The sequence below is a fragment of the Xenopus tropicalis genome, chromosome 8, assembly GCF_000004195.4.
Source record: "Xenopus tropicalis strain Nigerian chromosome 8, UCB_Xtro_10.0, whole genome shotgun sequence".
NCBI classification, from domain to species: domain Eukaryota; kingdom Metazoa; phylum Chordata; class Amphibia; order Anura; family Pipidae; genus Xenopus; species Xenopus tropicalis.
The window spans coordinates 118,398,144-118,424,983 of NC_030684.2; the positions used below are offsets into that span (position 1 = coordinate 118,398,144).

At 47.3% G+C, this 26,840-nt stretch overlaps 2 protein-coding genes, 22 non-coding genes and 2 pseudogenes across 24 annotated transcripts; all 26 read right to left on the minus strand.

The window, feature by feature from the left end:
• Positions 1–254: 254 nt before the first annotated feature.
• LOC116407185 lies at positions 255–445 on the minus strand. The gene has a single exon (XR_004220146.1). It is a non-coding gene; the product is annotated as a U2 spliceosomal RNA (small nuclear RNA).
• Positions 446–955: 510 nt separating this feature from the next.
• On the minus strand, positions 956–1,146 carry LOC116407186. The gene has a single exon (XR_004220147.1). It is a non-coding gene; the product is annotated as a U2 spliceosomal RNA (small nuclear RNA).
• A 511-nt stretch (positions 1,147–1,657) lies between these two features.
• LOC116407187 lies at positions 1,658–1,848 on the minus strand. Its single transcript, XR_004220148.1, has one exon. It is a non-coding gene; the product is annotated as a U2 spliceosomal RNA (small nuclear RNA).
• Positions 1,849–2,359: 511 nt separating this feature from the next.
• On the minus strand, positions 2,360–2,549 carry LOC116407250. The gene has a single exon (XR_004220211.1). It is a non-coding gene; the product is annotated as a U2 spliceosomal RNA (small nuclear RNA).
• A 511-nt stretch (positions 2,550–3,060) lies between these two features.
• LOC116407188 lies at positions 3,061–3,251 on the minus strand. Its single transcript, XR_004220149.1, has one exon. It is a non-coding gene; the product is annotated as a U2 spliceosomal RNA (small nuclear RNA).
• Positions 3,252–3,762: 511 nt separating this feature from the next.
• Positions 3,763–3,953, minus strand: LOC116407189. Its single transcript, XR_004220150.1, has one exon. It is a non-coding gene; the product is annotated as a U2 spliceosomal RNA (small nuclear RNA).
• Positions 3,954–4,464: 511 nt separating this feature from the next.
• On the minus strand, positions 4,465–4,655 carry LOC116407190. Its single transcript, XR_004220151.1, has one exon. It is a non-coding gene; the product is annotated as a U2 spliceosomal RNA (small nuclear RNA).
• A 511-nt stretch (positions 4,656–5,166) lies between these two features.
• LOC116407191 lies at positions 5,167–5,357 on the minus strand. The gene has a single exon (XR_004220152.1). It is a non-coding gene; the product is annotated as a U2 spliceosomal RNA (small nuclear RNA).
• A 511-nt stretch (positions 5,358–5,868) lies between these two features.
• Positions 5,869–6,059, minus strand: LOC116407193. Its single transcript, XR_004220154.1, has one exon. It is a non-coding gene; the product is annotated as a U2 spliceosomal RNA (small nuclear RNA).
• A 511-nt stretch (positions 6,060–6,570) lies between these two features.
• Positions 6,571–6,788, minus strand: LOC116407342 (annotated as a pseudogene).
• A 2,154-nt stretch (positions 6,789–8,942) lies between these two features.
• LOC116407079 lies at positions 8,943–10,940 on the minus strand. Its single transcript, XM_031892411.1, has one exon. The coding sequence runs from the start codon at positions 10,226–10,228 to the stop codon at positions 8,999–9,001; it is 1,230 nt and encodes a 409-aa protein (XP_031748271.1). The 5' UTR covers positions 10,229–10,940; the 3' UTR covers positions 8,943–8,998.
• A 1,287-nt stretch (positions 10,941–12,227) lies between these two features.
• LOC116407194 lies at positions 12,228–12,418 on the minus strand. Its single transcript, XR_004220155.1, has one exon. It is a non-coding gene; the product is annotated as a U2 spliceosomal RNA (small nuclear RNA).
• A 511-nt stretch (positions 12,419–12,929) lies between these two features.
• On the minus strand, positions 12,930–13,120 carry LOC116407195. Its single transcript, XR_004220156.1, has one exon. It is a non-coding gene; the product is annotated as a U2 spliceosomal RNA (small nuclear RNA).
• A 511-nt stretch (positions 13,121–13,631) lies between these two features.
• LOC116407196 lies at positions 13,632–13,822 on the minus strand. Its single transcript, XR_004220157.1, has one exon. It is a non-coding gene; the product is annotated as a U2 spliceosomal RNA (small nuclear RNA).
• A 511-nt stretch (positions 13,823–14,333) lies between these two features.
• Positions 14,334–14,524, minus strand: LOC116407197. Its single transcript, XR_004220158.1, has one exon. It is a non-coding gene; the product is annotated as a U2 spliceosomal RNA (small nuclear RNA).
• Positions 14,525–15,035: 511 nt separating this feature from the next.
• Positions 15,036–15,226, minus strand: LOC116407199. The gene has a single exon (XR_004220160.1). It is a non-coding gene; the product is annotated as a U2 spliceosomal RNA (small nuclear RNA).
• Positions 15,227–15,737: 511 nt separating this feature from the next.
• Positions 15,738–15,928, minus strand: LOC116407200. Its single transcript, XR_004220161.1, has one exon. It is a non-coding gene; the product is annotated as a U2 spliceosomal RNA (small nuclear RNA).
• A 510-nt stretch (positions 15,929–16,438) lies between these two features.
• LOC116407201 lies at positions 16,439–16,629 on the minus strand. The gene has a single exon (XR_004220162.1). It is a non-coding gene; the product is annotated as a U2 spliceosomal RNA (small nuclear RNA).
• A 511-nt stretch (positions 16,630–17,140) lies between these two features.
• LOC116407202 lies at positions 17,141–17,331 on the minus strand. The gene has a single exon (XR_004220163.1). It is a non-coding gene; the product is annotated as a U2 spliceosomal RNA (small nuclear RNA).
• A 511-nt stretch (positions 17,332–17,842) lies between these two features.
• On the minus strand, positions 17,843–18,033 carry LOC116407203. The gene has a single exon (XR_004220164.1). It is a non-coding gene; the product is annotated as a U2 spliceosomal RNA (small nuclear RNA).
• A 511-nt stretch (positions 18,034–18,544) lies between these two features.
• On the minus strand, positions 18,545–18,735 carry LOC116407205. The gene has a single exon (XR_004220166.1). It is a non-coding gene; the product is annotated as a U2 spliceosomal RNA (small nuclear RNA).
• Positions 18,736–19,246: 511 nt separating this feature from the next.
• Positions 19,247–19,436, minus strand: LOC116407251. Its single transcript, XR_004220212.1, has one exon. It is a non-coding gene; the product is annotated as a U2 spliceosomal RNA (small nuclear RNA).
• Positions 19,437–19,947: 511 nt separating this feature from the next.
• LOC116407206 lies at positions 19,948–20,138 on the minus strand. Its single transcript, XR_004220167.1, has one exon. It is a non-coding gene; the product is annotated as a U2 spliceosomal RNA (small nuclear RNA).
• Positions 20,139–20,649: 511 nt separating this feature from the next.
• Positions 20,650–20,820, minus strand: LOC116407351 (annotated as a pseudogene).
• A 2,706-nt stretch (positions 20,821–23,526) lies between these two features.
• Positions 23,527–25,782, minus strand: LOC116406752 (zinc finger CCHC domain-containing protein 3-like). The gene is made up of 2 exons (XM_031891577.1): positions 24,353–25,782; positions 23,527–24,208 (listed from the first exon to the last, which is right to left on the minus strand). The coding sequence occupies exons 1-2, from the start codon at positions 25,588–25,590 to the stop codon at positions 24,196–24,198; spliced, it is 1,251 nt and encodes a 416-aa protein (XP_031747437.1). The 5' UTR covers positions 25,591–25,782; the 3' UTR covers positions 23,527–24,195.
• Positions 25,783–26,319: 537 nt separating this feature from the next.
• Positions 26,320–26,510, minus strand: LOC116407207. The gene has a single exon (XR_004220168.1). It is a non-coding gene; the product is annotated as a U2 spliceosomal RNA (small nuclear RNA).
• Positions 26,511–26,840: the final 330 nt, after the last annotated feature.

Here is a 26,840-nt window from a genome sequence, read left to right on the forward strand (position 1 = left end):
CCAACATTTACATAGCCCCGCCTCTTTCTGGCGCACACAATCAAGCACACAACGAGCTCCTGCAACGAGTCCCGGCTGAAAGGGCATCACACCAAACAACGGGCGGATGACGACATTAACAGCAAACTGTCTCCTGCAAAGTCTTGCAAAGTTCTTTTTTCCCCTTCCTTGGGCTGCTTGTTGCTGCTGTTTCTTTGCACTTGTTGTGCTGCTGCTGCAGATTCGAGCTTGTTCTGATTTTTCAAACTGGATAAGAGAGGTGCACCGGTCCTGGAGGTACTGCAATACCAGGTCGATGCGTGGAGTGGACAGAGCAAGCTCTTCTTCCATCTCCCTGTTCCAAAAATCCATTTAATATATGGTCCCCAGATAGGGGACGTATCAGATATTAAACTGATAAGAACAGATACTACACTTGATCTTAGCCAAAAGGCCGAGAAGCGATAACCCGAATTGCGCACGCACCGACGGGCCCAGATCCTCGCTTGCTCTACCTCCATGGGGAGAGAGAGGGGCCATAACGCTTCCTCCTGCACCTACACTATCCTCCCCCCAAAACCCCAACCCCCACCTCACACACAAGCCCCCACATTACAGCATCTCGGATATCTTCTACAGCCCTTCTCTGGCTCTGGTCTCTTTGCGGGCTGCAGCCGACGACCACTCAGCACCGCAACAGCAACTTCACCACTCTCCCAGAAGCCAACATTTACATAGCCCCGCCTCTTTCTGGCGCACACAATCAAGCACACAACGAGCTCCTGCAACGAGTCCCGGCTGAAAGGGCATCACACCAAACAACGGGCGGATGACGACATTAACAGCAAACTGTCTCCTGCAAAGTCTTGCAAAGTTCTTTTTTCCCCTTCCTTGGGCTGCTTGTTGCTGCTGTTTCTTTGCACTTGTTGTGCTGCTGCTGCAGATTCGAGCTTGTTCTGATTTTCAAACTGGATAAGAGAGGTGCACCGGTCCTGGAGGTACTGCAATACCAGGTCGATGCGTGGAGTGGACAGAGCAAGCTCTTCTTCCATCTCCCTGTTCCAAAAATCCATTTAATATATGGTCCCCAGATAGGGGACGTATCAGATATTAAACTGATAAGAACAGATACTACACTTGATCTTAGCCAAAAGGCCGAGAAGCGATAACCCGAATTGCGCACGCACCGACGGGCCCAGATCCTCGCTTGCTCTACCTCCATGGGGAGAGAGAGGGGCCATAACGCTTCCTCCTGCACCTACACTATCCTCCCCCCAAAACCCCAACCCCCACCTCACACACAAGCCCCCACATTACAGCATCTCGGATATCTTCTACAGCCCTTCTCTGGCTCTGGTCTCTTTGCGGGCTGCAGCCGACGACCACTCAGCACCGCAACAGCAACTTCACCACTCTCCCAGAAGCCAACATTTACATAGCCCCGCCTCTTTCTGGCGCACACAATCAAGCACACAACGAGCTCCTGCAACGAGTCCCGGCTGAAAGGGCATCACACCAAACAACGGGCGGATGACGACATTAACAGCAAACTGTCTCCTGCAAAGTCTTGCAAAGTTCTTTTTTCCCCTTCCTTGGGCTGCTTGTTGCTGCTGTTTCTTTGCACTTGTTGTGCTGCTGCTGCAGATTCGAGCTTGTTCTGATTTTTCAAACTGGATAAGAGAGGTGCACCGGTCCTGGAGGTACTGCAATACCAGGTCGATGCGTGGAGTGGACAGAGCAAGCTCTTCTTCCATCTCCCTGTTCCAAAAATCCATTTAATATATGGTCCCCAGATAGGGGACGTATCAGATATTAAACTGATAAGAACAGATACTACACTTGATCTTAGCCAAAAGGCCGAGAAGCGATAACCCGAATTGCGCACGCACCGACGGGCCCAGATCCTCGCTTGCTCTACCTCCATGGGGAGAGAGAGGGGCCATAACGCTTCCTCCTGCACCTACACTATCCTCCCCCCAAAACCCCAACCCCCACCTCACACACAAGCCCCCACATTACAGCATCTCGGATATCTTCTACAGCCCTTCTCTGGCTCTGGTCTCTTTGCGGGCTGCAGCCGACGACCACTCAGCACCGCAACAGCAACTTCACCACTCTCCCAGAAGCCAACATTTACATAGCCCCGCCTCTTTCTGGCGCACACAATCAAGCACACAACGAGCTCCTGCAACGAGTCCCGGCTGAAAGGGCATCACACCAAACAACGGGCGGATGACGACATTAACAGCAAACTGTCTCCTGCAAAGTCTTGCAAAGTTCTTTTTTCCCCTTCCTTGGGCTGCTTGTTGCTGCTGTTTCTTTGCACTTGTTGTGCTGCTGCTGCAGATTCGAGCTTGTTCTGATTTTTCAAACTGGATAAGAGAGGTGCACCGGTCCTGGAGGTACTGCAATACCAGGTCGATGCGTGGAGTGGACAGAGCAAGCTCTTCTTCCATCTCCCTGTTCCAAAAATCCATTTAATATATGGTCCCCAGATAGGGACGTATCAGATATTAAACTGATAAGAACAGATACTACACTTGATCTTAGCCAAAAGGCCGAGAAGCGATAACCCGAATTGCGCACGCACCGACGGGCCCAGATCCTCGCTTGCTCTACCTCCATGGGGAGAGAGAGGGGCCATAACGCTTCCTCCTGCACCTACACTATCCTCCCCCCAAAACCCCAACCCCCACCTCACACACAAGCCCCCACATTACAGCATCTCGGATATCTTCTACAGCCCTTCTCTGGCTCTGGTCTCTTTGCGGGCTGCAGCCGACGACCACTCAGCACCGCAACAGCAACTTCACCACTCTCCCAGAAGCCAACATTTACATAGCCCCGCCTCTTTCTGGCGCACACAATCAAGCACACAACGAGCTCCTGCAACGAGTCCCGGCTGAAAGGGCATCACACCAAACAACGGGCGGATGACGACATTAACAGCAAACTGTCTCCTGCAAAGTCTTGCAAAGTTCTTTTTTCCCCTTCCTTGGGCTGCTTGTTGCTGCTGTTTCTTTGCACTTGTTGTGCTGCTGCTGCAGATTCGAGCTTGTTCTGATTTTTCAAACTGGATAAGAGAGGTGCACCGGTCCTGGAGGTACTGCAATACCAGGTCGATGCGTGGAGTGGACAGAGCAAGCTCTTCTTCCATCTCCCTGTTCCAAAAATCCATTTAATATATGGTCCCCAGATAGGGGACGTATCAGATATTAAACTGATAAGAACAGATACTACACTTGATCTTAGCCAAAAGGCCGAGAAGCGATAACCCGAATTGCGCACGCACCGACGGGCCCAGATCCTCGCTTGCTCTACCTCCATGGGGAGAGAGAGGGGCCATAACGCTTCCTCCTGCACCTACACTATCCTCCCCCCAAAACCCCAACCCCCACCTCACACACAAGCCCCCACATTACAGCATCTCGGATATCTTCTACAGCCCTTCTCTGGCTCTGGTCTCTTTGCGGGCTGCAGCCGACGACCACTCAGCACCGCAACAGCAACTTCACCACTCTCCCAGAAGCCAACATTTACATAGCCCCGCCTCTTTCTGGCGCACACAATCAAGCACACAACGAGCTCCTGCAACGAGTCCCGGCTGAAAGGGCATCACACCAAACAACGGGCGGATGACGACATTAACAGCAAACTGTCTCCTGCAAAGTCTTGCAAAGTTCTTTTTTCCCCTTCCTTGGGCTGCTTGTTGCTGCTGTTTCTTTGCACTTGTTGTGCTGCTGCTGCAGATTCGAGCTTGTTCTGATTTTTCAAACTGGATAAGAGAGGTGCACCGGTCCTGGAGGTACTGCAATACCAGGTCGATGCGTGGAGTGGACAGAGCAAGCTCTTCTTCCATCTCCCTGTTCCAAAAATCCATTTAATATATGGTCCCCAGATAGGGGACGTATCAGATATTAAACTGATAAGAACAGATACTACACTTGATCTTAGCCAAAAGGCCGAGAAGCGATAACCCGAATTGCGCACGCACCGACGGGCCCAGATCCTCGCTTGCTCTACCTCCATGGGGAGAGAGAGGGGCCATAACGCTTCCTCCTGCACCTACACTATCCTCCCCCCAAAACCCCAACCCCCACCTCACACACAAGCCCCCACATTACAGCATCTCGGATATCTTCTACAGCCCTTCTCTGGCTCTGGTCTCTTTGCGGGCTGCAGCCGACGACCACTCAGCACCGCAACAGCAACTTCACCACTCTCCCAGAAGCCAACATTTACATAGCCCCGCCTCTTTCTGGCGCACACAATCAAGCACACAACGAGCTCCTGCAACGAGTCCCGGCTGAAAGGGCATCACACCAAACAACGGGCGGATGACGACATTAACAGCAAACTGTCTCCTGCAAAGTCTTGCAAAGTTCTTTTTTCCCCTTCCTTGGGCTGCTTGTTGCTGCTGTTTCTTTGCACTTGTTGTGCTGCTGCTGCAGATTCGAGCTTGTTCTGATTTTTCAAACTGGATAAGAGAGGTGCACCGGTCCTGGAGGTACTGCAATACCAGGTCGATGCGTGGAGTGGACAGAGCAAGCTCTTCTTCCATCTCCCTGTTCCAAAAATCCATTTAATATATGGTCCCCAGATAGGGGACGTATCAGATATTAAACTGATAAGAACAGATACTACACTTGATCTTAGCCAAAAGGCCGAGAAGCGATAACCCGAATTGCGCACGCACCGACGGGCCCAGATCCTCGCTTGCTCTACCTCCATGGGGAGAGAGAGGGGCCATAACGCTTCCTCCTGCACCTACACTATCCTCCCCCCAAAACCCCAACCCCCACCTCACACACAAGCCCCCACATTACAGCATCTCGGATATCTTCTACAGCCCTTCTCTGGCTCTGGTCTCTTTGCGGGCTGCAGCCGACGACCACTCAGCACCGCAACAGCAACTTCACCACTCTCCCAGAAGCCAACATTTACATAGCCCCGCCTCTTTCTGGCGCACACAATCAAGCACACAACGAGCTCCTGCAACGAGTCCCGGCTGAAAGGGCATCACACCAAACAACGGGCGGATGACGACATTAACAGCAAACTGTCTCCTGCAAAGTCTTGCAAAGTTCTTTTTTCCCCTTCCTTGGGCTGCTTGTTGCTGCTGTTTCTTTGCACTTGTTGTGCTGCTGCTGCAGATTCGAGCTTGTTCTGATTTTTCAAACTGGATAAGAGAGGTGCACCGGTCCTGGAGGTACTGCAATACCAGGTCGATGCGTGGAGTGGACAGAGCAAGCTCTTCTTCCATCTCCCTGTTCCAAAAATCCATTTAATATATGGTCCCCAGATAGGGGACGTATCAGATATTAAACTGATAAGAACAGATACTACACTTGATCTTAGCCAAAAGGCCGAGAAGCGATAACCCGAATTGCGCACGCACCGACGGGCCCAGATCCTCGCTTGCTCTACCTCCATGGGGAGAGAGAGGGGCCATAACGCTTCCTCCTGCACCTACACTATCCTCCCCCCAAAACCCCAACCCCCACCTCACACACAAGCCCCCACATTACAGCATCTCGGATATCTTCTACAGCCCTTCTCTGGCTCTGGTCTCTTTGCGGGCTGCAGCCGACGACCACTCAGCACCGCAACAGCAACTTCACCACTCTCCCAGAAGCCAACATTTACATAGCCCCGCCTCTTTCTGGCGCACACAATCAAGCACACAACGAGCTCCTGCAACGAGTCCCGGCTGAAAGGGCATCACACCAAACAACGGGCGGATGACGACATTAACAGCAAACTGTCTCCTGCAAAGTCTTGCAAAGTTCTTTTTTCCCCTTCCTTGGGCTGCTTGTTGCTGCTGTTTCTTTGCACTTGTTGTGCTGCTGCTGCAGATTCGAGCTTGTTCTGATTTTTCAAACTGGATAAGAGAGGTGCACCGGTCCTGGAGGTACTGCAATACCAGGTCGATGCGTGGAGTGGACAGAGCAAGCTCTTCTTCCATCTCCCTGTTCCAAAAATCCATTTAATATATGGTCCCCAGATAGGGGACGTATCAGATATTAAACTGATAAGAACAGATACTACACTTGATCTTAGCCAAAAGGCCGAGAAGCGATAACCCGAATTGCGCACGCACCGACGGGCCCAGATCCTCGCTTGCTCTACCTCCATGGGGAGAGAGAGGGGCCATAACGCTTCCTCCTGCACCTACACTATCCTCCCCCCAAAACCCCAACCCCCACCTCACACACAAGCCCCCACATTACAGCATCTCGGATATCTTCTACAGCCCTTCTCTGGCTCTGGTCTCTTTGCGGGCTGCAGCCGACGACCACTCAGCACCGCAACAGCAACTTCACCACTCTCCCAGAAGCCAACATTTACATAGCCCCGCCTCTTTCTGGCGCACACAATCAAGCACACAACGAGCTCCTGCAACGAGTCCCGGCTGAAAGGGCATCACACCAAACAACGGGCGGATGACGACATTAACAGCAAACTGTCTCCTGCAAAGTCTTGCAAAGTTCTTTTTTCCCCTTCCTTGGGCTGCTTGTTGCTGCTGTTTCTTTGCACTTGTTGTGCTGCTGCTGCAGATTCGAGCTTGTTCTGATTTTTCAAACTGGATAAGAGAGGTGCACCGGTCCTGGAGGTACTGCAATACCAGGTCGATGCGTGGAGTGGACAGAGCAAGCTCTTCTTCCATCTCCCTGTTCCAAAAATCCATTTAATATATGGTCCCCAGATAGGGGACGTATCAGATATTAAACTGATAAGAACAGATTTTTTTTTTTTTTTTTTTTTTTTTTTTTTTTTTTATAGTCCACTCAGTGCTTAAAATCAGAGAAATTCCAGAGAAATTTTATTTACCTCTCTTTTCACATTCCTCTTCTTATCACATCATCGTAGACATAAGCCTCAACTGATATTCCATATTTTAATATTCCAATCCGTTTCGGCTTTTCTACCTTTTAATCTTTTATCTTTCAAATAATGTATATACATCTCTGCACAAATCATTTTTTTACATTGCTTATAATCTAATACATTGTTTTTAAAGATTAACAGATTTCTTGCTTTCCACATAACTTCTTTCACTATATTTATTATTACCCAAGTAATGCTCATTTTATCCCTAGCACATTTTAAACCTCTCCCAAACATCACTACCTCATAATTAATATAGGACAACCCCGTTATAGCCTTCATAACCACCCCCATATCTCTCCACATTCTCTGCGCAAACTTACAATTCCATATGAAATGCATACACGTTTCATTCTCCGTGCACCCTTCCCTTGGACACTTAGGACTCCTCAACAGGCCCCTTCTGTACTGGAAATCTTTAACCGGCAAACATTTATGCACCAATGCCCACGCTAGATCTCTCTGACTATTCGTCAAATTTTTGTTCACGACCATGTTCCAGATCTCTTTGGAAATTTTACTGTTGAAATTCTCCACCGGACACACTGCTTCCTGCTTCCTCCAATCTGTACAAATCTTATTAATATTTACTAATTCCACCTCTGAATACTTAAACAAATCCCACCTTTTAATGATTTTATCCAGCACATTATAAAACCTCGTTCCGCTGAAAGAATAAGGCTTTTTAATATCTGTTTTAAACCACCTATGTCTGTTCAGTATCCACCCAGCTCCATATTTTACAAAGTAACTTGCCCATTTATCCTGCCTTGCTAACTTAATTATAAACTGAATGTATTTCAATTCCAGAAACTGCTGCACGTTCGGAACTCCTTTACCGCCATTGCCTAACTCCCTATACATTATTTCTCTCTTTAATTTCTCCATATTTGAGCTCCAAATAAATACAAAAATTTCCCTAATAAATCTCCGCATCCACAAATAATTAGGCAGAAACACCAACCCCACGTACAGAAGAATAGGCAAAATTACCGCTTTTACAATTAGAACCTTGCCTATTATGGACAGGCTCCGTAATTTCCACATTGACAATTTCTTTTTTATTTTCTCCAGCGCCTCCGCCCAACTAAGTTCTCCCGATACATTTTGAGAAAAGACTATTCCCAAGATCCTACTATTTCCCCTTTCCAATTTTACTTTACAATTCTCAAAATCCACCCATTTCCCATATACATTACATTCACATTTCTCTATATTTAGCTTAAAATTAGCAGCGCTATTAAAAATATCAGCCCAAAGAATTACTCTATTCACCGATTCCTTGTTTGAGCATAAGATTACAACATCGTCCATATAACCCAATGATTTTATACATTCCGTTTTCCCAGGCACTGACACCCCTTTAATGATTTTATCTCGCTGCAGCGCTAACAATAACGGCTCTATGGAACATATGAAAAGGATCGGAGACAGCGGGCAACCCTGCCTCACCCCTGATTTTACCTCTATCGGCTCAGTTTTAAAACCATTCACTAAAATTTCACTAGTAACATTTTTGTACAGGACTTTTAATTTATTAATAAAACCCTTACTAAAACCAAATCTTGTTAATACCGTAAACATAAAATCATGATTCACCCTGTCGTACGCTTTCTCAAAATCCAAGGATAGCAGCGCTATCCCCTGATCCCTTTGCATCACATCCTCCAACACGTCTCTCACAATATACAGATTTTCCCAAATACACCTCCCCGGGACCGCACACACCTGCCCCGGACCAATTATTTCAGCTATCACATTTTTCATTCTATTTGCAAAGATTTTCGCTATGATTTTGTAGTCCACATTTAACAAGGTAATGGGTCTATAATTTTTTATCTTATCTTTTTCACCTTTCTTATAAATAATTGTAACCACCCCCTTTTTTTGGGACAGTGTTAATTCCCCCGTTCTAAAAACTTCACCAATCATTTCTAAAAATCATTCTTTAAAATATCCCAAAATTTCACGTAAAATTCGATTGTTAACCCATCACAACCCGGTGATTTCCCTTTTGCGCATGATGCTATCACAGCCTGCACCTCCTCCAGGTCTATTTCACGATCCACCCACTCTTGATCATTTACAGAAATTCTCTTTTCAATTAATGATATAAAATCCTCTACTATTTTTACATCGCATCCTTTTCTGCAAATAAATTATTATAAAATTCATATACTTTTTTTAAAATCCCCTCAATACATTCTTCGTTCTCCATTTTGTCTATAAACACTTTTTTACTTAAAATTTTCTTAAAAAAATACCTTGTACACTTTTCCCCTTCTTCAATATCTCTAATCCTTGCATTAAAAATTATTTCCCTCCCTCTATTTTCAATCCATTTTTTAATCTTCTGTTTTATGTCATTAATCTCCTCCGCCACATCAAAACCCCTTTCTCTCAATCTTATCATCGTTTGCAGTTTAACATTTAACTCATTATACTCCCTTCTTTTCTTTTTACTGATTTTAATGCCAATATTTACAAAGAAATTTTTAGCCTCCCTTTTTAACCATTCCCACCATACTTTAACGGAAGAAAACTTCTTTTTTTGTTTCTGCCACTGCGCATATTTTAACTTAAAACCCTCAACTACATCACTATCCTCCAATAAATCAGCGTTTAACTTCCAATCCCTTTTTTTATTCTTAATATTTTTATCTCGCAAAACAAAATCTACTATCAGCATTTTATGGTCTGAGAAACCATTTGCCACTAAAACAAAATCTTTTGTCATAAACTCTGACGATCCGAAAACAAAATCAATCCTAGATTTACATTTATTACTCTCAAAAGTAAAACCCTCTGTTTGTTTTTTACTCAAAACCCACAGATCCTGTAGCACAAAATCGGAAACTAAATTTTTAAGGATACCCGAGGTTACATCTAACCCCGCTTGACCTTTCCTGTCTTCCCTCTTTAGAATGCAATTAAAATCCCCACAAATTATAATTGGCTCTACACCTGGCAGAAAATAATAAATCTTATTAAGCAGCTCAGCTCTGTCTTCCTTTTCTACCGGGGCATACACATTCACAAACCTAATAATGCTTCCGCAATAATTAACTTTAACTAAAATCGCCCTCCCAGGTTCAATTACGAAAAAAGATACAAAATCACCAACATTTTTACAAAATAAGAAACCAACTCCGGAGTTCTTACTTTCAGTACTCCCGGACCAAAATGAAATACCCCCTTTCCAGTCATTTTTGGCGCATTCGCAGTCCTCTTCATTGCTCAAGCCGCATTCCTGTAAAGCAATAAAGTCCGCACCCAAGGAAGACAAAAAGTCAAAAATCGCTGCCCTCCGTATTTTAGATTTGATACTCCTCACATTTAAGGAGATCAATTTCCCCGCCATCAGGTTACATCATCTTTACTTTTCCCTCCGTACCTTTCCATTTCTGGGGTTTGACTTAACCTTTCCCCACTCACCGGCACCTTCCTCCTTGCGACCACCTCCACCGAAATGTCCGACACTGTATCTTCTTGATCCTCCATCTCCTCCACCACTCTCAACGATCCGCAATCCGAGTCCGGCTTGTGTCTCTTGTTGTCCGCTCTCTCGTCGTCCTCTCTTTCTGCATCCCGGCTCAACCTTTCAAAAACACTCAAACCGGACAAACAAAATTCATCCCCCAGAGTTAATCCAACATAGGGAACACCGCTCAGACTCTCTTCCTGCAACACCTCACTTTCCTCCCGCTCCACTGCCATTTCTTCTTTCCCTTCCCCCTCCACTTCAGTTTCCAAACTCTGCGGCTGCTCACTCCTAATTTCCCGCACCTGGGTGCTTAACTCCGCTGCCTGTTTTTTCTCTTTCTGAACTGCAACTCTCTCTTCACCTCCCGCTTCCACACTCGGTTGTTTCCCACCTTTCACCGCGCCTGCATAGTCCATTCCCCTTTCGGGGCACTCCCTGTACATATGGCCGAGTTCTTTGCACAGTGAGCACTTTTTTTCACTTTTACAGTCCTTGGTGATGTGCCCAAATTCTAAACAGTTCCCGCACATTCTTATACCCGCCTCACAGTCCTGCGGTATGTGGCCAAATTCATTGCACCTTTGGCAGTACTTAGGCATCCCGAATAAAACATGAACCCCCTTTCCGCTCCCATTCTAAAGTTTGACTGGGGGTGTGAGATACCGTCATCAAACAGATCGCTCTCATGGAATTTTACTTTGAACAGTCTCTTCCCGTTCCATACGCCAAATCTGTTCTCAATATTTTTAAGGAACACCACCTCCTCTGCATCTTTTTTCAGGTGCCTTACCACATCCGCTAATGGCACATACGGGTTGTACATCTGTACGGTGACTATGCGCACCGTGTCACTATGCAAAAATTTAACCTCCACATCTTTAAACACATGATCATTTTTGTTTGCATAGTACTTACGCTTAAATTTCCTGTAGTCTTCGGTGCTGTGGAAAACCACCTCGTATAATCCTCTTTTTGGAAATTCAGGGAGACTGAAGATATCCTTGGGCATAAACCCTCCAACTCGCATGATCATTTCCTCCATCACGATATTTATTCCGTCTGAACCACGTCTCTCTTCTGGCAGTACAATTTGCACGGTATTTTTAAAGCGCGCCGGACTGGCCGCCGAATTCTCCTCTTTCTCCATTTCTCCGCAGCAGAATACCTAAAAAGGCGCTTTCTCCGCACTAGGCATTGAAAAGACCCTCCAGGCGATCCCTTCCTCACGATTTTGCAGGCCCCCCCCTATAGCAGCAAGAGGCTTAAGCTCCTCCGAAAAGGAGCGATGCCTCAAGGCCGAGGGGTAACGTGCTAGTCGCAAAACCTTCTGACACTTTTGATCGTGCCAAAAGGCCGAGAAGCGATAACCCGAATTGCGCACGCACCGACGGGCCCAGATCCTCGCTTGCTCTACCTCCATGGGGAGAGAGAGGGGCCATAACGCTTCCTCCTGCACCTACACTATCCTCCCCCCAAAACCCCAACCCCCACCTCACACACAAGCCCCCACATTACAGCATCTCGGATATCTTCTACAGCCCTTCTCTGGCTCTGGTCTCTTTGCGGGCTGCAGCCGACGACCACTCAGCACCGCAACAGCAACTTCACCACTCTCCCAGAAGCCAACATTTACATAGCCCCGCCTCTTTCTGGCGCACACAATCAAGCACACAACGAGCTCCTGCAACGAGTCCCGGCTGAAAGGGCATCACACCAAACAACGGGCGGATGACGACATTAACAGCAAACTGTCTCCTGCAAAGTCTTGCAAAGTTCTTTTTTCCCCTTCCTTGGGCTGCTTGTTGCTGCTGTTTCTTTGCACTTGTTGTGCTGCTGCTGCAGATTCGAGCTTGTTCTGATTTTTCAAACTGGATAAGAGAGGTGCACCGGTCCTGGAGGTACTGCAATACCAGGTCGATGCGTGGAGTGGACAGAGCAAGCTCTTCTTCCATCTCCCTGTTCCAAAAATCCATTTAATATATGGTCCCCAGATAGGGGACGTATCAGATATTAAACTGATAAGAACAGATACTACACTTGATCTTAGCCAAAAGGCCGAGAAGCGATAACCCGAATTGCGCACGCACCGACGGGCCCAGATCCTCGCTTGCTCTACCTCCATGGGGAGAGAGAGGGGCCATAACGCTTCCTCCTGCACCTACACTATCCTCCCCCCAAAACCCCAACCCCCACCTCACACACAAGCCCCCACATTACAGCATCTCGGATATCTTCTACAGCCCTTCTCTGGCTCTGGTCTCTTTGCGGGCTGCAGCCGACGACCACTCAGCACCGCAACAGCAACTTCACCACTCTCCCAGAAGCCAACATTTACATAGCCCCGCCTCTTTCTGGCGCACACAATCAAGCACACAACGAGCTCCTGCAACGAGTCCCGGCTGAAAGGGCATCACACCAAACAACGGGCGGATGACGACATTAACAGCAAACTGTCTCCTGCAAAGTCTTGCAAAGTTCTTTTTTCCCCTTCCTTGGGCTGCTTGTTGCTGCTGTTTCTTTGCACTTGTTGTGCTGCTGCTGCAGATTCGAGCTTGTTCTGATTTTTCAAACTGGATAAGAGAGGTGCACCGGTCCTGGAGGTACTGCAATACCAGGTCGATGCGTGGAGTGGACAGAGCAAGCTCTTCTTCCATCTCCCTGTTCCAAAAATCCATTTAATATATGGTCCCCAGATAGGGGACGTATCAGATATTAAACTGATAAGAACAGATACTACACTTGATCTTAGCCAAAAGGCCGAGAAGCGATAACCCGAATTGCGCACGCACCGACGGGCCCAGATCCTCGCTTGCTCTACCTCCATGGGGAGAGAGAGGGGCCATAACGCTTCCTCCTGCACCTACACTATCCTCCCCCCAAAACCCCAACCCCCACCTCACACACAAGCCCCCACATTACAGCATCTCGGATATCTTCTACAGCCCTTCTCTGGCTCTGGTCTCTTTGCGGGCTGCAGCCGACGACCACTCAGCACCGCAACAGCAACTTCACCACTCTCCCAGAAGCCAACATTTACATAGCCCCGCCTCTTTCTGGCGCACACAATCAAGCACACAACGAGCTCCTGCAACGAGTCCCGGCTGAAAGGGCATCACACCAAACAACGGGCGGATGACGACATTAACAGCAAACTGTCTCCTGCAAAGTCTTGCAAAGTTCTTTTTTCCCCTTCCTTGGGCTGCTTGTTGCTGCTGTTTCTTTGCACTTGTTGTGCTGCTGCTGCAGATTCGAGCTTGTTCTGATTTTTCAAACTGGATAAGAGAGGTGCACCGGTCCTGGAGGTACTGCAATACCAGGTCGATGCGTGGAGTGGACAGAGCAAGCTCTTCTTCCATCTCCCTGTTCCAAAAATCCATTTAATATATGGTCCCCAGATAGGGGACGTATCAGATATTAAACTGATAAGAACAGATACTACACTTGATCTTAGCCAAAAGGCCGAGAAGCGATAACCCGAATTGCGCACGCACCGACGGGCCCAGATCCTCGCTTGCTCTACCTCCATGGGGAGAGAGAGGGGCCATAACGCTTCCTCCTGCACCTACACTATCCTCCCCCCAAAACCCCAACCCCCACCTCACACACAAGCCCCCACATTACAGCATCTCGGATATCTTCTACAGCCCTTCTCTGGCTCTGGTCTCTTTGCGGGCTGCAGCCGACGACCACTCAGCACCGCAACAGCAACTTCACCACTCTCCCAGAAGCCAACATTTACATAGCCCCGCCTCTTTCTGGCGCACACAATCAAGCACACAACGAGCTCCTGCAACGAGTCCCGGCTGAAAGGGCATCACACCAAACAACGGGCGGATGACGACATTAACAGCAAACTGTCTCCTGCAAAGTCTTGCAAAGTTCTTTTTTCCCCTTCCTTGGGCTGCTTGTTGCTGCTGTTTCTTTGCACTTGTTGTGCTGCTGCTGCAGATTCGAGCTTGTTCTGATTTTTCAAACTGGATAAGAGAGGTGCACCGGTCCTGGAGGTACTGCAATACCAGGTCGATGCGTGGAGTGGACAGAGCAAGCTCTTCTTCCATCTCCCTGTTCCAAAAATCCATTTAATATATGGTCCCCAGATAGGGGACGTATCAGATATTAAACTGATAAGAACAGATACTACACTTGATCTTAGCCAAAAGGCCGAGAAGCGATAACCCGAATTGCGCACGCACCGACGGGCCCAGATCCTCGCTTGCTCTACCTCCATGGGGAGAGAGAGGGGCCATAACGCTTCCTCCTGCACCTACACTATCCTCCCCCAAAACCCCAACCCCCACCTCACACACAAGCCCCCACATTACAGCATCTCGGATATCTTCTACAGCCCTTCTCTGGCTCTGGTCTCTTTGCGGGCTGCAGCCGACGACCACTCAGCACCGCAACAGCAACTTCACCACTCTCCCAGAAGCCAACATTTACATAGCCCCGCCTCTTTCTGGCGCACACAATCAAGCACACAACGAGCTCCTGCAACGAGTCCCGGCTGAAAGGGCATCACACCAAACAACGGGCGGATGACGACATTAACAGCAAACTGTCTCCTGCAAAGTCTTGCAAAGTTCTTTTTTTCCCCTTCCTTGGGCTGCTTGTTGCTGCTGTTTCTTTGCACTTGTTGTGCTGCTGCTGCAGATTCGAGCTTGTTCTGATTTTTCAAACTGGATAAGAGAGGTGCACCGGTCCTGGAGGTACTGCAATACCAGGTCGATGCGTGGAGTGGACAGAGCAAGCTCTTCTTCCATCTCCCTGTTCCAAAAATCCATTTAATATATGGTCCCCAGATAGGGGACGTATCAGATATTAAACTGATAAGAACAGATACTACACTTGATCTTAGCCAAAAGGCCGAGAAGCGATAACCCGAATTGCGCACGCACCGACGGGCCCAGATCCTCGCTTGCTCTACCTCCATGGGGAGAGAGAGGGGCCATAACGCTTCCTCCTGCACCTACACTATCCTCCCCCCAAAACCCCAACCCCCACCTCACACACAAGCCCCCACATTACAGCATCTCGGATATCTTCTACAGCCCTTCTCTGGCTCTGGTCTCTTTGCGGGCTGCAGCCGACGACCACTCAGCACCGCAACAGCAACTTCACCACTCTCCCAGAAGCCAACATTTACATAGCCCCGCCTCTTTCTGGCGCACACAATCAAGCACACAACGAGCTCCTGCAACGAGTCCCGGCTGAAAGGGCATCACACCAAACAACGGGCGGATGACGACATTAACAGCAAACTGTCTCCTGCAAAGTCTTGCAAAGTTCTTTTTTCCCCTTCCTTGGGCTGCTTGTTGCTGCTGTTTCTTTGCACTTGTTGTGCTGCTGCTGCAGATTCGAGCTTGTTCTGATTTTTCAAACTGGATAAGAGAGGTGCACCGGTCCTGGAGGTACTGCAATACCAGGTCGATGCGTGGAGTGGACAGAGCAAGCTCTTCTTCCATCTCCCTGTTCCAAAAATCCATTTAATATATGGTCCCCAGATAGGGGACGTATCAGATATTAAACTGATAAGAACAGATACTACACTTGATCTTAGCCAAAAGGCCGAGAAGCGATAACCCGAATTGCGCACGCACCGACGGGCCCAGATCCTCGCTTGCTCTACCTCCATGGGGAGAGAGAGGGGCCATAACGCTTCCTCCTGCACCTACACTATCCTCCCCCAAAACCCCAACCCCCACCTCACACACAAGCCCCCACATTACAGCATCTCGGATATCTTCTACAGCCCTTCTCTGGCTCTGGTCTCTTTGCGGGCTGCAGCCGACGACCACTCAGCACCGCAACAGCAACTTCACCACTCTCCCAGAAGCCAACATTTACATAGCCCCGCCTCTTTCTGGCGCACACAATCAAGCACACAACGAGCTCCTGCAACGAGTCCCGGCTGAAAGGGCATCACACCAAACAACGGGCGGATGACGACATTAACAGCAAACTGTCTCCTGCAAAGTCTTGCAAAGTTCTTTTTTCCCCTTCCTTGGGCTGCTTGTTGCTGCTGTTTCTTTGCACTTGTTGTGCTGCTGCTGCAGATTCGAGCTTGTTCTGATTTTTCAAACTGGATAAGAGAGGTGCACCGGTCCTGGAGGTACTGCAATACCAGGTCGATGCGTGGAGTGGACAGAGCAAGCTCTTCTTCCATCTCCCTGTTCCAAAAATCCATTTAATATATGGTCCCCAGATAGGGGACGTATCAGATATTAAACTGATAAGAACAGATACTACACTTGATCTTAGCCAAAAGGCCGAGAAGCGATAACCCGAATTGCGCACGCACCGACGGGCCCAGATCCTCGCTTGCTCTACCTCCATGGGGAGAGAGAGGGGCCATAACGCTTCCTCCTGCACCTACACTATCCTCCCCCCAAAACCCCAACCCCCACCTCACACACAAGCCCCCACATTACAGCATCTCGGATATCTTCTACAGCCCTTCTCTGGCTCTGGTCTCTTTGCGGGCTGCAGCCGACGACCACTCAGCACCGCAACAGCAACTTCACCACTCTCCCAGAAGCCAACATTTACATAGCCCCGCCTCTTTCTGGCGCACACAATCAAGCACACAACGAGCTCCTGCAACGAGTCCCGGCTGAAAGGGCATCACACCAAACAACGGGCGGATGACGACATTAACAGCAAACTGTCTCCTGCAAAGTCTTGCAAAGTTCTTTTTTCCCCTTCCTTGGGCTGCTTGTTGCTGCTGTTTCTTTGCACTTGTTGTGCTGCTGCTGCAGATTCGAGCTTGTTCTGATTTTTCAAACTGGATAAGAGAGGTGCACCGGTCCTGGAGGTACTGCAATACCAGGTCGATGCGTGGAGTGGACAGAGCAAGCTCTTCTTCCATCTCCCTGTTCCAAAAATCCATTTAATATATGGTCCCCAGATAGGGGACGTATCAGATATTAAACTGATAAGAACAGATACTACACTTGATCTTAGCCAAAAGGCCGAGAAGCGATAACCCGAATTGCGCACGCACCGACGGGCCCAGATCCTCGCTTGCTCTACCTCCATGGGGAGAGAGAGGGGCCATAACGCTTCCTCCTGCACCTACACTATCCTCCCCCCAAAACCCCAACCCCCACCTCACACACAAGCCCCCACATTACAGCATCTCGGATATCTTCTACAGCCCTTCTCTGGCTCTGGTCTCTTTGCGGGCTGCAGCCGACGACCACTCAGCACCGCAACAGCAACTTCACCACTCTCCCAGAAGCCAACATTTACATAGCCCCGCCTCTTTCTGGCGCACACAATCAAGCACACAACGAGCTCCTGCAACGAGTCCCGGCTGAAAGGGCATCACACCAAACAACGGGCGGATGACGACATTAACAGCAAACTGTCTCCTGCAAAGTCTTGCAAAGTTCTTTTTTCCCCTTCCTTGGGCTGCTTGTTGCTGCTGTTTCTTTGCACTTGTTGTGCTGCTGCTGCAGATTCGAGCTTGTTCTGATTTTTCAAACTGGATAAGAGAGGTGCACCGGTCCTGGAGGTACTGCAATACCAGGTCGATGCGTGGAGTGGACAGAGCAAGCTCTTCTTCCATCTCCCTGTTCCAAAAATCCATTTAATATATGGTCCCCAGATAGGGGACGTATCAGATATTAAACTGATAAGAACAGATACTACACTTGATCTTAGCCAAAAGGCCGAGAAGCGATAACCCGAATTGCGCACGCACCGACGGGCCCAGATCCTCGCTTGCTCTACCTCCATGGGGAGAGAGAGGGGCCATAACGCTTCCTCCTGCACCTACACTATCCTCCCCCCAAAACCCCAACCCCCACCTCACACACAAGCCCCCACATTACAGCATCTCGGATATCTTCTACAGCCCTTCTCTGGCTCTGGTCTCTTTGCGGGCTGCAGCCGACGACCACTCAGCACCGCAACAGCAACTTCACCACTCTCCCAGAAGCCAACATTTACATAGCCCCGCCTCTTTCTGGCGCACACAATCAAGCACACAACGAGCTCCTGCAACGAGTCCCGGCTGAAAGGGCATCACACCAAACAACGGGCGGATGACGACATTAACAGCAAACTGTCTCCTGCAAAGTCTTGCAAAGTTCTTTTTTCCCCTTCCTTGGGCTGCTTGTTGCTGCTGTTTCTTTGCACTTGTTGTGCTGCTGCTGCAGATTCGAGCTTGTTCTGATTTTTCAAACTGGATAAGAGAGGTGCACCGGTCCTGGAGGTACTGCAATACCAGGTCGATGCGTGGAGTGGACAGAGCAAGCTCTTCTTCCATCTCCCTGTTCCAAAAATCCATTTAATATATGGTCCCCAGATAGGGGACGTATCAGATATTAAACTGATAAGAACAGATACTACACTTGATCTTAGCCAAAAGGCCGAGAAGCGATAACCCGAATTGCGCACGCACCGACGGGCCCAGATCCTCGCTTGCTCTACCTCCATGGGGAGAGAGAGGGGCCATAACGCTTCCTCCTGCACCTACACTATCCTCCCCCCAAAACCCCAACCCCCACCTCACACACAAGCCCCCACATTACAGCATCTCGGATATCTTCTACAGCCCTTCTCTGGCTCTGGTCTCTTTGCGGGCTGCAGCCGACGACCACTCAGCACCGCAACAGCAACTTCACCACTCTCCCAGAAGCCAACATTTACATAGCCCCGCCTCTTTCTGGCGCACACAATCAAGCACACAACGAGCTCCTGCAACGAGTCCCGGCTGAAAGGGCATCACACCAAACAACGGGCGGATGACGACATTAACAGCAAACTGTCTCCTGCAAAGTCTTGCAAAGTTCTTTTTTCCCCTTCCTTGGGCTGCTTGTTGCTGCTGTTTCTTTGCACTTGTTGTGCTGCTGCTGCAGATTCGAGCTTGTTCTGATTTTTCAAACTGGATAAGAGAGGTGCACCGGTCCTGGAGGTACTGCAATACCAGGTCGATGCGTGGAGTGGACAGAGCAAGCTCTTCTTCCATCTCCCTGTTCCAAAAATCCATTTAATATATGGTCCCCAGATAGGGACGTATCAGATATTAAACTGATAAGAACAGATACTACACTTGATCTTAGCCAAAAGGCCGAGAAGCGATAACCCGAATTGCGCACGCACCGACGGGCCCAGATCCTCGCTTGCTCTACCTCCATGGGGAGAGAGAGGGGCCATAACGCTTCCTCCTGCACCTACACTATCCTCCCCCCAAAACCCCAACCCCCACCTCACACACAAGCCCCCACATTACAGCATCTCGGATATCTTCTACAGCCCTTCTCTGGCTCTGGTCTCTTTGCGGGCTGCAGCCGACGACCACTCAGCACCGCAACAGCAACTTCACCACTCTCCCAGAAGCCAACATTTACATAGCCCCGCCTCTTTCTGGCGCACACAATCAAGCACACAACGAGCTCCTGCAACGAGTCCCGGCTGAAAGGGCATCACACCAAACAACGGGCGGATGACGACATTAACAGCAAACTGTCTCCTGCAAAGTCTTGCAAAGTTCTTTTTTCCCCTTCCTTGGGCTGCTTGTTGCTGCTGTTTCTTTGCACTTGTTGTGCTGCTGCTGCAGATTCGAGCTTGTTCTGATTTTTCAAACTGGATAAGAGAGGTGCACCGGTCCTGGAGGTACTGCAATACCAGGTCGATGCGTGGAGTGGACAGAGCAAGCTCTTCTTCCATCTCCCTGTTCCAAAAATCCATTTAATATATGGTCCCCAGATAGGGGACGTATCAGATATTAAACTGATAAGAACAGATACTACACTTGATCTTAGCCAAAAGGCCGAGAAGCGATAACCCGAATTGCGCACGCACCGACGGGCCCAGATCCTCGCTTGCTCTACCTCCATGGGGAGAGAGAGGGGCCATAACGCTTCCTCCTGCACCTACACTATCCTCCCCCCAAAACCCCAACCCCCACCTCACACACAAGCCCCCACATTACAGCATCTCGGATATCTTCTACAGCCCTTCTCTGGCTCTGGTCTCTTTGCGGGCTGCAGCCGACGACCACTCAGCACCGCAACAGCAACTTCACCACTCTCCCAGAAGCCAACATTTACATAGCCCCGCCTCTTTCTGGCGCACACAATCAAGCACACAACGAGCTCCTGCAACGAGTCCCGGCTGAAAGGGCATCACACCAAACAACGGGCGGATGACGACATTAACAGCAAACTGTCTCCTGCAAAGTCTTGCAAAGTTCTTTTTTCCCCTTCCTTGGGCTGCTTGTTGCTGCTGTTTCTTTGCACTTGTTGTGCTGCTGCTGCAGATTCGAGCTTGTTCTGATTTTTCAAACTGGATAAGAGAGGTGCACCGGTCCTGGAGGTACTGCAATACCAGGTCGATGCGTGGAGTGGACAGAGCAAGCTCTTCTTCCATCTCCCTGTTCCAAAAATCCATTTAATATATGGTCCCCAGATAGGGGACGTATCAGATATTAAACTGATAAGAACAGATTTTTTTTTTTTTTTTTTTTTTTTTTTTTTTTTTTTTTTTTTTTTATAGTCCACTCAGTGCTTAAAATCAGAGAAATTCCAGAGAAATTTTATTTACCTCTCTTTTCACATTCCTCTTCTTATCACATCATCGTAGACATAAGCCTCAACTGATATTCCATATTTTAATATTCCAATCCGTTTCGGCTTTTCTACCTTTTAATCTTTTATCTTTCAAATAATGTATATACATCTCTGCACAAATCATTTTTTTACATTGCTTATAATCTAATACATTGTTTTTAAAGATTAACAGATTTCTTGCTTTCCACATAACTTCTTTCACTATATTTATTATTACCCAAGTAATGCTCATTTTATCCCTAGCACATTTTAAACCTCTCCCAAACATCACTACCTCATAATTAATATAGGACAACCCCGTTATAGCCTTCATAACCACCCCCATATCTCTCCACATTCTCTGCGCAAACTTACAATTCCATATGAAATGCATACACGTTTCATTCTCCGTGCACCCTTCCCTTGGACACTTAGGACTCCTCAACAGGCCCCTTCTGTACTGGAAATCTTTAACCGGCAAACATTTATGCACCAATGCCCACGCTAGATCTCTCTGACTATTCGTCAAATTTTTGTTCACGACCATGTTCCAGATCTCTTTGGAAATTTTACTGTTGAAATTCTCCACCGGACACACTGCTTCCTGCTTCCTCCAATCTGTACAAATCTTATTAATATTTACTAATTCCACCTCTGAATACTTAAACAAATCCCACCTTTTAATGATTTTATCCAGCACATTATAAAACCTCGTTCCGCTGAAAGAATAAGGCTTTTTAATATCTGTTTTAAACCACCTATGTCTGTTCAGTATCCACCCAGCTCCATATTTTACAAAGTAACTTGCCCATTTATCCTGCCTTGCTAACTTAATTATAAACTGAATGTATTTCAATTCCAGAAACTGCTGCACGTTCGGAACTCCTTTACCGCCATTGCCTAACTCCCTATACATTATTTCTCTCTTTAATTTCTCCATATTTGAGCTCCAAATAAATACAAAAATTTCCCTAATAAATCTCCGCATCCACAAATAATTAGGCAGAAACACCAACCCCACGTACAGAAGAATAGGCAAAATTACCGCTTTTACAATTAGAACCTTGCCTATTATGGACAGGCTCCGTAATTTCCACATTGACAATTTCTTTTTTATTTTCTCCAGCGCCTCCGCCCAACTAAGTTCTCCCGATACATTTTGAGAAAAGACTATTCCCAAGATCCTACTATTTCCCCTTTCCAATTTTACTTTACAATTCTCAAAATCCACCCATTTCCCATATACATTACATTCACATTTCTCTATATTTAGCTTAAAATTAGCAGCGCTATTAAAAATATCAGCCCAAAGAATTACTCTATTCACCGATTCCTTGTTTGAGCATAAGATTACAACATCGTCCATATAACCCAATGATTTTATACATTCCGTTTTCCCAGGCACTGACACCCCTTTAATGATTTTATCTCGCTGCAGCGCTAACAATAACGGCTCTATGGAACATATGAAAAGGATCGGAGACAGCGGGCAACCCTGCCTCACCCCTGATTTTACCTCTATCGGCTCAGTTTTAAAACCATTCACTAAAATTTCACTAGTAACATTTTTGTACAGGACTTTTAATTTATTAATAAAACCCTTACTAAAACCAAATCTTGTTAATACCGTAAACATAAAATCATGATTCACCCTGTCGTACGCTTTCTCAAAATCCAAGGATAGCAGCGCTATCCCCTGATCCCTTTGCATCACATCCTCCAACACGTCTCTCACAATATACAGATTTTCCCAAATACACCTCCCCGGGACCGCACACACCTGCCCCGGACCAATTATTTCAGCTATCACATTTTTCATTCTATTTGCAAAGATTTTCGCTATGATTTTGTAGTCCACATTTAACAAGGTAATGGGTCTATAATTTTTTATCTTATCTTTTTCACCTTTCTTATAAATAATTGTAACCACCCCCTTTTTTTGGGACAGTGTTAATTCCCCCGTTCTAAAAACTTCACCAATCATTTCTAAAAAATCATTCTTTAAAATATCCCAAAATTTCACGTAAAATTCGATTGTTAACCCATCACAACCCGGTGATTTCCCTTTTGCGCATGATGCTATCACAGCCTGCACCTCCTCCAGGTCTATTTCACGATCCACCCACTCTTGATCATTTACAGAAATTCTCTTTTCAATTAATGATATAAAATCCTCTACTATTTTTACATCGCATCCTTTTCCTGCAAATAAATTATTATAAAATTCATATACTTTTTTTAAAATCCCCTCAATACATTCTTCGTTCTCCATTTTGTCTATAAACACTTTTTTACTTAAAATTTTCTTAAAAAAATACCTTGTACACTTTTCCCCTTCTTCAATATCTCTAATCCTTGCATTAAAAATTATTTCCCTCCCTCTATTTTCAATCCATTTTTTAATCTTCTGTTTTATGTCATTAATCTCCTCCGCCACATCAAAACCCCTTTCTCTCAATCTTATCATCGTTTGCAGTTTAACATTTAACTCATTATACTCCCTTCTTTTCTTTTTACTGATTTTAATGCCAATATTTACAAAGAAATTTTTAGCCTCCCTTTTTAACCATTCCCACCATACTTTAACGGAAGAAAACTTCTTTTTTTGTTTCTGCCACTGCGCATATTTTAACTTAAAACCCTCAACTACATCACTATCCTCCAATAAATCAGCGTTTAACTTCCAATCCCTTTTTTTATTCTTAATATTTTTATCTCGCAAAACAAAATCTACTATCAGCATTTTATGGTCTGAGAAACCATTTGCCACTAAAACAAAATCTTTTGTCATAAACTCTGACGATCCGAAAACAAAATCAATCCTAGATTTACATTTATTACTCTCAAAAGTAAAACCCTCTGTTTGTTTTTTACTCAAAACCCACAGATCCTGTAGCACAAAATCGGAAACTAAATTTTTAAGGATACCCGAGGTTACATCTAACCCCGCTTGACCTTTCCTGTCTTCCCTCTTTAGAATGCAATTAAAATCCCCACAAATTATAATTGGCTCTACACCTGGCAGAAAATAATAAATCTTATTAAGCAGCTCAGCTCTGTCTTCCTTTTCTACCGGGGCATACACATTCACAAACCTAATAATGCTTCCGCAATAATTAACTTTAACTAAAATCGCCCTCCCAGGTTCAATTACGAAAAAAGATACAAAATCACCAACATTTTTACAAAATAAGAAACCAACTCCGGAGTTCTTACTTTCAGTACTCCCGGACCAAAATGAAATACCCCCTTTCCAGTCATTTTTGGCGCATTCGCAGTCCTCTTCATTGCTCAAGCCGCATTCCTGTAAAGCAATAAAGTCCGCACCCAAGGAAGACAAAAAGTCAAAAATCGCTGCCCTCCGTATTTTAGATTTGATACTCCTCACATTTAAGGAGATCAATTTCCCCGCCATCAGGTTACATCATCTTTACTTTTCCCTCCGTACCTTTCCATTTCTGGGGTTTGACTTAACCTTTCCCCACTCACCGGCACCTTCCTCCTTGCGACCACCTCCACCGAAATGTCCGACACTGTATCTTCTTGATCCTCCATCTCCTCCACCACTCTCAACGATCCGCAATCCGAGTCCGGCTTGTGTCTCTTGTTGTCCGCTCTCTCGTCGTCCTCTCTTTCTGCATCCCGGCTCAACCTTTCAAAAACACTCAAACCGGACAAACAAAATTCATCCCCCAGAGTTAATCCAACATAGGGAACACCGCTCAGACTCTCTTCCTGCAACACCTCACTTTCCTCCCGCTCCACTGCCATTTCTTCTTTCCCTTCCCCCTCCACTTCAGTTTCCAAACTCTGCGGCTGCTCACTCCTAATTTCCCGCACCTGGGTGCTTAACTCCGCTGCCTGTTTTTTCTCTTTCTGAACTGCAACTCTCTCTTCACCTCCCGCTTCCACACTCGGTTGTTTCCCACCTTTCACCGCGCCTGCATAGTCCATTCCCCTTTCGGGGCACTCCCTGTACATATGGCCGAGTTCTTTGCACAGTGAGCACTTTTTTTCACTTTTACAGTCCTTGGTGATGTGCCCAAATTCTAAACAGTTCCCGCACATTCTTATACCCGCCTCACAGTCCTGCGGTATGTGGCCAAATTCATTGCACCTTTGGCAGTACTTAGGCATCCCCGAATAAAACATGAACCCCCTTTCCGCTCCCATTCTAAAGTTTGACTGGGGGTGTGAGATACCGTCATCAAACAGATCGCTCTCATGGAATTTTACTTTGAACAGTCTCTTCCCGTTCCATACGCCAAATCTGTTCTCAATATTTTTAAGGAACACCACCTCCTCTGCATCTTTTTTCAGGTGCCTTACCACATCCGCTAATGGCACATACGGGTTGTACATCTGTACGGTGACTATGCGCACCGTGTCACTATGCAAAAATTTAACCTCCACATCTTTAAACACATGATCATTTTTGTTTGCATAGTACTTACGCTTAAATTTCCTGTAGTCTTCGGTGCTGTGGAAAACCACCTCGTATAATCCTCTTTTTGGAAATTCAGGGAGACTGAAGATATCCTTGGGCATAAACCCTCCAACTCGCATGATCATTTCCTCCATCACGATATTTATTCCGTCTGAACCACGTCTCTCTTCTGGCAGTACAATTTGCACGGTATTTTTAAAGCGCGCCGGACTGGCCGCCGAATTCTCCTCTTTCTCCATTTCTCCGCAGCAGAATACCTAAAAAGGCGCTTTCTCCGCACTAGGCATTGAAAAGACCCTCCAGGCGATCCCTTCCTCACGATTTTGCAGGCCCCCCCCTATAGCAGCAAGAGGCTTAAGCTCCTCCGAAAAGGAGCGATGCCTCAAGGCCGAGGGGTAACGTGCTAGTCGCAAAACCTTCTGACACTTTTGATCGTGCCAAAAGGCCGAGAAGCGATAACCCGAATTGCGCACGCACCGACGGGCCCAGATCCTCGCTTGCTCTACCTCCATGGGGAGAGAGAGGGGCCATAACGCTTCCTCCTGCACCTACACTATCCTCCCCCCAAAACCCCAACCCCCACCTCACACACAAGCCCCCACATTACAGCATCTCGGATATCTTCTACAGCCCTTCTCTGGCTCTGGTCTCTTTGCGGGCTGCAGCCGACGACCACTCAGCACCGCAACAGCAACTTCACCACTCTCCCAGAAGCCAACATTTACATAGCCCCGCCTCTTTCTGGCGCACACAATCAAGCACACAACGAGCTCCTGCAACGAGTCCCGGCTGAAAGGGCATCACACCAAACAACGGGCGGATGACGACATTAACAGCAAACTGTCTCCTGCAAAGTCTTGCAAAGTTCTTTTTTCCCCTTCCTTGGGCTGCTTGTTGCTGCTGTTTCTTTGCACTTGTTGTGCTGCTGCTGCAGATTCGAGCTTGTTCTGATTTTTCAAACTGGATAAGAGAGGTGCACCGGTCCTGGAGGTACTGCAATACCAGGTCGATGCGTGGAGTGGACAGAGCAAGCTCTTCTTCCATCTCCCTGTTCCAAAAATCCATTTAATATATGGTCCCCAGATAGGGGACGTATCAGATATTAAACTGATAAGAACAGATACTACACTTGATCTTAGCCAAAAGGCCGAGAAGCGATAACCCGAATTGCGCACGCACCGACGGGCCCAGATCCTCGCTTGCTCTACCTCCATGGGGAGAGAGAGGGGCCATAACGCTTCCTCCTGCACCTACACTATCCTCCCCCCAAAACCCCAACCCCCACCTCACACACAAGCCCCCACATTACAGCATCTCGGATATCTTCTACAGCCCTTCTCTGGCTCTGGTCTCTTTGCGGGCTGCAGCCGACGACCACTCAGCACCGCAACAGCAACTTCACCACTCTCCCAGAAGCCAACATTTACATAGCCCCGCCTCTTTCTGGCGCACACAATCAAGCACACAACGAGCTCCTGCAACGAGTCCC

Coding starts and splice junctions, on each gene's coding strand:
- LOC116407079 (XM_031892411.1), bottom strand. CDS start 10,228: ATGGCGGGGAAATTGATCTCCTTAAATGTGAGGAGTATCAAATCTAAA.
- LOC116406752 (XM_031891577.1), bottom strand. CDS start 25,590: ATGGAGAAAGAGGAGAATTCGGCGGCCAGTCCGGCGCGCTTTAAAAAT.